This window comes from Phyllostomus discolor, chromosome 13 (genome assembly GCF_004126475.2).
Source record: "Phyllostomus discolor isolate MPI-MPIP mPhyDis1 chromosome 13, mPhyDis1.pri.v3, whole genome shotgun sequence".
Lineage (NCBI taxonomy): Eukaryota > Metazoa > Chordata > Mammalia > Chiroptera > Phyllostomidae > Phyllostomus > Phyllostomus discolor.
In genome coordinates, this window is record NC_040915.2 from 61,072,239 (window position 1) to 61,082,006 (window position 9,768).

Sequence of the window (9,768 nt, forward strand, 5' to 3'; positions counted from 1 at the left end):
TTGATACCAATTTCCAAAGTTCCAAAACAATGAGATTTTTCCAGGTTATAAACTGGGACACCAACCTAGCACAGAGTGACCTGGGTTGGAGGGGAAAGGCTTTCTTTCCCCAGGATACCCTTTGCTCATCTGGAAGATGGAGAAAAATGAGGCCAAGAGAAGGTCCAAGCCCAGCTGATCTCTGACCCAGGCCAATCAGATCTGGACTTCAACCCCCCTTCTTCCCCACCAGCCCTAAATCCCTGGTGGCCCTGCACCATGAGTGGGAACAGACTCAACTGGAGTCACAAAGCAGCCCTAAGAGGCTCTCATTCAAGTTTGATTCTTGGGTCTGTGGCCCCAGGCAGGATGCCAACCAAAACCGGACCTCCTTCTAGGGGAGCAGAGGGCAAGGCTGGTCAAAGCGCAAGGGCAGCAGATTCTTAGGGGGCCCTCTCTGAGCCTTCGTTCCCAGTCACTGCCCTGGCCAGGAACGGATTCCACCACAAGCCAAGTCCAAGGAAGCCACGGTCTCCAAACCATTTATTTCTCCCGACCGTTAAAATGGGAGGTCCCTGGGAGCAGGATGGGCAAATACTGGTGGCGGCGAGGTCTGGGGTCTGGTCCAGCTGGACAGGGATGGCGTGGCCCTCAGGCGAAGGTGGAGCCGTTCCAGCCCACGTTGGCTGCGTTCATATCATAGTAGTTGATGTAGATCCTGCGAGGGATGTAAATCGAGCTGAGCAATCTGCGTGGTCGTGGGCTGTAAGCTGTGCGCCCGGCGTCCCCCACCCCCACCCCCAGTGACCCCAGTCCCCCGCACCTGTCCGGGCTGACGCGCAGGCGCTCGGATAGCAGGCCACACAGCAGTTTACTGTAGGTGCGGTTCTGCGCGCCGCCGATCTTGCCGATGCTGTGCAGGCTGCAGAGCGCGCACGGCTCGCTCGAACCGCCGAAAGCCATGAGCTGGTCCGGAACCACGTGCACCGCGATATACTGGGGGAAGGGGCGCGGTCAGATGACCTGAATGTCTTTGCCAGCCCAAGGCGCCCCCTGACCCTTCCCCGCCCGAAACCGCCTCTCCCGCCCCAGCCTGGGCCCACTTCGGCCGGCAGGCACCCCCTTTTCCAGTTCTCCCCGACAAACCTGGGCCGGTTTGCCCGTAGCCTGCGCCAGCTGCTGGGTGAGCTCGGAGAGGAGCCCGTCCGGCACCGAGGCGCGGGGCACGTTGGTGTTCACCACGAACATCGGCATGATTGCGGAAGGACGGGGAGGACTGGGACACAAGAACCAACAAGCGCGCGCGACAACGACTAGGAAACCTGAGCTACGTGACGGCCGCCCAGTTCCGCCCCAGTGCGGCCGCGGCCCCGCCTCCTGTGACGCCACCGCCGGCGGAGGCCCCGCCCCAGTGGCTGGTGACGTTGCCGCTGCGGGCGGGGCGCCCGAGAGACTCGAATAGGGTCAGCCACCCTTTTCCCCAGAAAGTCCCTGGCTTCGCGCACCTCCTGAAAGCCATTTCCTACCTGGGGATCTGCCCGTCCCTCGTCGATCAGTCCTTTCATTTAATCACGCATGTTACAGGGACGTAAGTGTGGAAGTTTAACCATCCCAGGTTCAAGAATGGTTTTTTTCTAAAGTTTTTTTTTATTTATTTACTTTTAGAGAGAGGGGAAGGGAGGGAAGAAGAGAGGGAGAGAAACATCAGTGTGTGGTTGCCTCTCATGTGGCCCCCACTAGGCACCTGGCCCACAACCCAGGCATGTGCCCTGACTGGGAATCTAACAGTGACCCTTTGGTCCAAAGCCCACACTCAATCCACTGAGCTACATCAGCCAGGGCAAGAATGGGGTTTTTAAAAGAAAAAGTGCGAGGTTTGTAGGAGAATGAAGGAGGGGTTAGTCTCTTGTTCTTCTGGGCTGTTGCCTCAAGGTTTCCGGATGTGAGTGGGGACAACGGGTTAGGTACAAGCCCGGGCGTTCCCAGGTTACAGGAGGGTCAGTCTGACCACCGACCATTATGGCTGATGTCAGGTGTGTCAGGTGCGAGATGGGAGAGAGTTTCCATCAAGCTGAGGGATAGCACTTGAGTAGGGGTAACAGCAGGGGCAGCAGTCCACTGGGGCAGTCAGGCCAGCTGGGAAACCAGCCTGACCCTTTCAGTGATTGCCTCAGGAAATGGGGGACTCTGGTCCCAAAGCCCGTCTTAACACCAAGGTGCAGGCAGAAGTTTTGTTTGTTTTTGTTTTTAAGATTTTATTTATTTTTCAAGAGAGGGGAATGGAGGGGAAAAGAGAGGGAGAGAAATTTCCATCTGTTTTCTCTCTCACGGACCCAACTGGGGACGCCGCCCGCAACCCAGGCATGTGCCCTGGCCCAAAATCACATAGGTGGCCTTTTGGTTCTCAGGCTGATTTTCAATCCACTGAGTCACACCAGCCAGGGTGCAGAGGTTTTTATAAGGAGGGAAAAGGAAAGTAGAACAAAGAGATCAGGGGCGGGGTCTGTGGACATGCAAGCAGTGTCCTTATTGGTCCCTGTATGAATTTTCATGGTCAGTGCCCTTGAGTTGGCCATCTGGTTTTTTGTAAGCTGAATTCCTGTGTCTGCGCAGTTGGGGTTAGCTGGGGCCTTGGGGTCAGGGCCACGTGAAAACTGAAACTGCTAAACTGTAAAGTATACTTAAAAACTTTTAACATGCAAGCTCTCGTTTTGAGAGAAAAACCAGGTTAGAGTAACAAGCTGGGTTTAACATTTACTGTCTACCACATTCTGGCTCTGAATTCTTTCAGAGAAAAGAGGTGCAGGATCTCTTCCAGAGTTGCTTTCTGCTGAAGAGGAGTGACGTTTTCCTTCAGGGCCAAGAAATCCTTGCTCTCTGTCAGCAGGATGATGAGGCCTGGGCATGGAAGGAGGTGGTGATGGTGTCGGGAATCAGCATTTCCTGAGTATGGAGACAAATTGCTACAAATCTCAATATTATTGGGGCAAAAGCTAGAAAAATTCAGGATCCAGTTCTCTTTATACCTAAAAAATAAAACTTTGAAGACAAGTAACTGAACTACAACCTAACATCCATAACTGTGTATTGTAGACTCTATTGAAACACAATTTTTCTCCCCTAAAATCACCCTCATTTTCAACAAAGAGCCAACCAAGACCAATTCATTAACTGCATTAAATCCAGTCTCAATTCAGCCTGATTATTTGCATAAACACAATAAGAACAGCAACTGATTAGATAGGTTATCTTAAATCTTCTTTGCTGCATCATTATAAGGAATCTCCAGACTGAGTGTTAATTAGCCTCTCAGGGCAGAGAAGCCAAGCCACACAGTTGCCATCAGGCTTTGCCTACAGTGCCTACAGATCAAGTTCTCAAGGTCTCCAAAATGACTTGAGGTTCTTGCTTTGCCATCTCCTAGAAAAGGAGTCTTTGCTCCTCACCCGGAAAGACTGCCATGAACTATATGAATAGGCAAGGGATCAGGCCACGTCTCCCAGGGGTTCGTGTTGGCTTCAGAGTTCATCTCCATCCCTTCAAGTTCTCTGGTAACATCCAGAAGCCAGGCATGTCTCTGTAAGACATGACATTCCAGCCAAAGTTCTGGTTAATAAAACCATAATTGGAAACTGGCTTTATGTGTGTTATTATAAAGAAATCAGATTCTTAATGGATTCATGCAAATAAACATATTACCATAAAAATTATAATATTGATTTAGAGTTTCCAAATTCTGGAGGGATTAGGTAGGGAGAAAAATATAAATGCTTCAGTATTACTTATGAAAGTATAATTTACCCAATTGCTTTAAGAAAACAAAAGCCCATCTCTGGAAAGCAAGAGGAAAGTCCTTGTGCTTTTAACAGTGAAAAACTACAGAACTCCACCTCTGTCTCAGCTTACTTCAGATCCTTAAATTCATTTATTTAATTAAGTTCATTATTCATCTTAATTATATAATTTCCTTTCAAGTTTTTTAATGCTCCATATTGTATAGACTGTAATAAAGATGACATTTTTTAATTTAGTAAAGATATTTAAATATAAGACTAATTTTTCTCAGGACATTTTAAATAACATTTTTTAAAGATTTTATTTATTTATTTTTAGAGCGGGAAAGGGAGGGAGAAAAAGAGGGAGAGAAACATCAATGTGTGGTTGCTTCTCACACTTCCCCTACTAGGGACCTGGCCCACAACCCAGGCATGTGCCCTGACAGGGACTCGAACTGGTGACCCTTTGGTACGTAGGTGATCACTCAATCCACTGAGCCACACCAGCCAGGGCTAAATTTTAAAGTGGTACTTCCAAGTTAAGGAAACATGCCTTTGTTTTATTTTATTGACTATTATTAATAGTGCATTTTTACCAGATTGGGCTGGGGCAGTCAGGAATTCTATGACTGGTCTTTGATTTGCTAGTGGACGGTCAAACAAACTTTCAAAAAAAAAAGTTAAAAATACTGTGATAAAAATTAGACCATGAGCAGCCCCAAATACTATAACAAGAAACATAAGCTTTTAAAAAATGTCCTGAAGATGTATGCTTTGGCTGCAGCTGAAACACACACCCCTATTACTGTTGAAATTTCACTTTGTAACACAGAGCAGCCCAGCATACCCAATGCCTCGGCTGAGTGCTGGTGCACCGAGGACTTAGAACTGGAAACAAATGCATAGGAAATGTGTGCAGAAAAACCGGAAGAAAACCTTATACAAATGGCCAGATTAACCATGGGTTTGGAATCAAAATTGCCGTTCCAGAGTGCCATGAAACCATTATTCCTACAATTACAGGAGCAATAGCAGAAGTTACCTGCAGGGAACTAAGGAAACAACAAACATAGCTGTTGACGCAACAGTGACATTTTGAATAGTTTTCTGATAATGCAGTATCCTGTTATTTCCAAATATCTAGGTATTTAATCATCTTCACCATTTAATATGGGCAGCTTTACATAAGCATAGCATATTCATTCCCAGATATACCGGGGGGCTGGGGATATGGCGGTTAATAGGACAGATGGCCCCTGGCTCCCCGGGGGCTCAGAGCCAGCCAAGGAGGTGAAGTCCCACCTCATTCTATCACATGCGCTGAGCCCTTACCTGTCCCAGGTCTCCAAGGGCTATTGTCCTCTGTGCATGTGTGTGAGAGTGTGTATGTATGAGTCATTGCTGCAGGTGGGAGGAGCGCTGCCGCAACAGAGTCACCATCCAGGTGTCTTCCCTGCATTGCCACCTCCCTGCCTACCCGCCCCAGCATGGGCAAGGATGCCCGGAGGCTCCAAGGAGAGGCACAAAGAGTAGAAGGTGAGGCCCAGAGAGAGCTCCATGGGTCAAAGGCAACTTGGCCTCAGGCCCACACCCAAACTGCAGGTCCCCTGGACAACTTCTCTGCAGGTCTGGGAACTCCAGCTCCTCAGGGAAGCCCCGCCCCAGCCAGGCCCTCTACGTTGCCCTCCCAGAGTGCTCCTTGTGAGTTCTTCGTGTCTTCCTCTGTCAGCACAGCGGGCATCTGGTGGGCACCAAGCACACAAGACTAAATATTGAATGAGCCCATCACTGAGTTCACACAATGTGTAGCTACCCTGGAGAAAGTTAAGTGTATTTTAGTGACTCTTCAGAAAGTTTTCAAATAAAAGCAAAATGTTTAAGAATGCAAAAAAAAAGACTAAATACTGGCTGAATAAGTGAGTGGGTGAATGAAATAGCGAGGACACAGCAGGGAGAGGCGAGGCGGCAGCTGAGCAGGCCCCAGGCTGTGTTGAGAGCCAGGGACGGGACTGCAGGGCCTGCTGTCACCGGGCAGAGGAACCTGTGCTCAAGCGGCCACCCTACTGCCACTCGAGCACCCTGGCTCAGGGTGCTGTGCTGGGGAAGGGATCTCTTTCAGGTGCTAGAGGGGGCATGTTGCGTTTGGCTAAGTTCTCAGAATGTTCCAGGGATGTCCTGTCCTTGCTCTCTGGCAGATGCAATAGGTTTAGGTGGCACAGCACAAACTTGCCTTGGTGACAGTCCCCGAGGCACTGGCTGATGCACCCTGTGCTTAGCTCCAGCCCCGGGGTGTTCTTCTGGGCTCCAGCAGCCCACTCAGCACTTCCTGCTCTTTATGTTCCAACGCAAGTGTGTTACTCACCCTCCCACACTTAACTGCCTGCCAGTGAAATGTACCTCGCTCCCTGGCCCCTTTATCCTCACTTCTCCCCATCCACCTCACCACCACCTAGCTAGCTGGCATCACCTTTGGCCTGGCCTGGACGCCTGGGGGAGGAGCCCATTTCCCTGCCCCTAGCAGCAGATCTGGTCAAATGACTTGCTTTGCCCAGTGAAATGTGGATGGTAGTGACATGAGTGACTCCAGGCAGAAGATTCAAGAGCCAGTCGGTGGCTTGTTGCTCTCTGAGATAGAGTGCAGGACCAGGTGGAGCCTGGCCAGCAAATACCCATGATGCCCCGGAGGCGAGCCATGACCATTTTCAGGGTGTTGTTACTGTGGAGCAGGGGAGACTCTCCTGATCTGACAGTCTCAGAGCCGTTTCCACCTGCCCTTACCACCCCCCCCCACCCCATTTCCCACAGCAGCGAGCACTGACTTCCTAGGGAGGTGATATGATTCACAGTCCCCCCTCTTACTAACCCGGCTACTTGGCTAACCTCTCTGAGCCTCAATTCCCCCACCTGTAATTTGGGGATGACAGTAACGTCCACCTTCCAGAAGGGTGCTGTGAGGGTCTGGTGGTCTGAACACTGGCGATAGTTTTCTCTGACACTGGAGGTGGCACCGGTCACAATGCCCTGGGGACCTCCCCGCCACCCCGTGGCCTGCACCGCCTCTCTTATTCTCCGGCTCCTGCCTGAGGCATCGGTCCTGAAATTCAGTTTGCCCACACTCTCCCTCCCCTGACTCGGGCTCAAGTCCTTGGCAAACCCCCAGAGTTCCTGGCTCTGTCGGGTCCTGTAATGTGCCCAGCACCTGTCCTGTCCTGTTCTGTCCCTTGAGGCCATCACCACATTTATAATTTAATCTCTCTTTCTACTGGGTGACTTCAGGAGGGTGGGGACTGTCTCATTCGGCCATTGCCGTCTGCCTGCCTCCTGACCCTGCACCTCAGTGACAGGCAGGCGGAGGGCCTGCAAAGGTGTCCACACTAATCCCTGGAACCTGGCAATATGTCACGTTAAGAGGCAAAAGGCACTTCGAAGGCGTAATGAGGGAGATTATCATGGACTATCTAGGGGAATCCAATGTAACACACGAGCCCTTGAAAGCAGAGAATTTTCTCTAGCTAGTCAGAGGGATGTGGCGGTGGGGGTGGGGGTGGGGGTGAAGACTGGGAACAGGAGAAGGACTCCACGTGCTTTCACTGGCTTCGAAGACGAAGGGGCCGGGGCCTCCGTCGTGCACCTGCATGGAACTGAATTCTGCCAACAACCTGAATGAGCGTGGAAGCCGGCGCCTCCCTGGCTGGTCTGCGGCACCTTGACTTCAGCCTGTGAGTGAGACCTAAAGCGGAAGACCCCGTCTGGTCATGCTGGACATCTGACCCACAAACAGAAATAATAAATGTGTGCTGTTTGGAGCTGCTAAATGTGTGGTGAGTTGTTCCAGGAGCAATAGAAAAGTGAAATATCTGACATCAGTAGGGTTCAATAATTATCTGCTGAACGACAGGACTCCCGCCCCAGGCTGCACTGGCAGACACAGCTGCTGCCCTGCCCGAGATCCCCTCCCCTCCCCTCCAGGCTCCCAGTTCTGCTTGGTTAGAGCACTGGCTGCTCCAGAGCCCTTGGCAACCAGGTGAGGCCGAGCGAAGCAGCTGTGGCGCATGCGATGAATGGGGTGTGTGGGGAAGCAGCTGCTTTGCATCTGATGGCAGTGCCACCCTACCCAGTGCATCTTGCCCTACCTGGAACGTGGACAAAACCCCTGGTCGTGCAGCAGCTGTTGGGCAACCATGAGCTGGAAAAACATAGGCAAAGGAGTGGGAGGTGGCAACCCAGAAGAGCCCGGGGCTCTGCCGACCCTGCGCAGCCCCTTCAGTGGCCATTCACCGAAAGGAGAGAAACAAGCCCCTCTCTGCTCAAAGCCCTGCTGGTCTGCAGGTCCAGCCCCACTGCAGCTCGGGGCTGGTCGAGTGTCACATCCCGGGGGAGGGGCTGCGGGGCAGAGAAGCGGGTGGGAAGAAACCTCATGGTGTAGGGATAGGTCAGCCGGGTAAGGGGGACTGTGGCCACAGTGAGCACCCGGAAGACCCTATCAGTGGGCAGCCGGCCCCTGGGTTAAACATCTCCACGGGCAGGACCCGAGGTGCCCATGCTGGAGGGAGGGAGCGGCCCGTGGAGGACACAGTGGGAGCAGTCTACCAGCTCCCCAGGGGGGGTTACCCACTCTCCCCTTCACTGCCTCTCCCCGACATGGACCTGGTCATCGGTTCATGTCCGTGGATGGTCTACCCTCCTGTCATTCCCTCTGCCCCCTCCGCAGCCACATCACTCCCTCCTGCCAGACAACCCTGCTGGTCCTAGGCCCTGATGGCCCCCATTCACTAGTCCCTGTGCCCTGTTCACTGAATGTGGTGGAGTCTGCAGCAAAGACAAGCAAAACACCCCATCTCCCTCTAGCTGCAGTGGAAGAAGGCCTGGCTGGGGGTCATCATCCTTGCTGGTGACCCCCACCCAGCCGTGCCTGAAGGTAAAGGACTGCAGAGAGGGGTGTCTTCCAGGAGACCACCACTCGGAGAGGAAGGAGCCAGGGGTTGTGGCCAGCAGTGTGACCTGGGCTGAGTCCCTTAAACTCTAAGCCTCTTTCTCATCATGTCAAAATGAGGGCGGTGATTCCTTTCCCATAGACTTGTGTGAAGATTAAATGAGACAAGCACAAAGTTTCTGGCATACAGTGGGTGCTCAGTAAATGTTAGCCAATCTTACTGCATTGCAACCAATCATCCTGGAGCAGGAACTGGGCTAATAGGACTGAACCCTAACAGTGAGCATCTGGGCACAGAAGTTACCTTCCTCCCCCAGTGTCCAGGTCCTGTCCCCGCCCACCAAAGCTGAGGCCAGGCTGCTGGGGGGCCCCCAGGGAGTGGGCCTGCTGCAGCTGCCGCACAGGAGGTGACAGTGGTGCATCCCGGCTCAGACGCACACAACAGCCAGCCATCGGCAGCTCACAGCACCTGCCCCAAGGTGGTGTGCTGAGCCCCTCGGAAACCCTCACCTCCCAGGTCACTGAGGGCGTGTAAGCATGCACCGTGGCGGGGGTGGGTAGTGGGGGGTGAGGGCATGGGGACCACTGGTCCTTGGAGTGATGTGGGAAGAGACCATTGGAGGGGCTGGCTCTCACGATTACAGGACGAATTCCCAGGCTGGCCTCAGGGCCCCTCCCTGTCTCACAGCCCCTGTCCCCCATGAAGTCCAGGAGGATGCTGGCCTTCCCCTCTGCACCTCCCTCGTCCCAGGCCTTTCCCATCCTGACTCTAGCACCCATGTCTCCCAGGAACCCTTCTCTGCTGGAAATCCACCCACCTCTAACGCTCCTCACCCGGGGGCCTCCATGGATGCATTTTTACGGTCTGCCTCCAAAGAAAGCCGTGTGTGTGTGCGCGCACACACATGCACGCACTCTCCAGAGCTTGGAGCTCTACCTCCTTCCACTGTGTCCACCCTCTCCCGGCTCTCAGCCTTCTTCCCCAGCCACCCCGAGCCAAATAGGGCTCAACAGGCAAAAACCTGGCATCTGCCCCTGGAATGGTATTCTATCGCTGGGACCATGGGGTGGGAGCTGGGC

At 52.8% G+C, this 9,768-nt stretch overlaps 1 protein-coding gene across 1 annotated transcript; it reads right to left on the reverse strand.

Moving 5' to 3' along the window:
- Positions 1-502: 502 nt before the first annotated feature.
- Positions 503-1,358, reverse strand: MIF (macrophage migration inhibitory factor). The gene is made up of 3 exons (XM_028528266.2): positions 1,126-1,358; positions 803-975; positions 503-697 (listed from the first exon to the last, which is right to left on the reverse strand). The coding sequence occupies exons 1-3, from the start codon at positions 1,231-1,233 to the stop codon at positions 631-633; spliced, it is 348 nt and encodes a 115-aa protein (XP_028384067.1). The 5' UTR covers positions 1,234-1,358; the 3' UTR covers positions 503-630.
- Positions 1,359-9,768: the final 8,410 nt, after the last annotated feature.

What these genes read in the sequence shown, in the direction of transcription:
- MIF (XM_028528266.2), bottom strand. Translation starts at nt 1,233, where the DNA reads ATGCCGATGTTCGTGGTGAACACCAACGTGCCCCGCGCCTCGGTGCCG. An exon ending in CTACGGGCAAACCGGCCCAG is followed by an intron (nt 976 to 1,125) that starts GTTTGTCGGGGA and finishes CCCTTCCCCCAG; the next exon opens with TATATCGCGGTGCACGTGGT. An exon ending in CTGCGCGTCAGCCCGGACAG is followed by an intron (nt 698 to 802) that starts GTGCGGGGGACT and finishes CATCCCTCGCAG; the next exon opens with GATCTACATCAACTACTATG.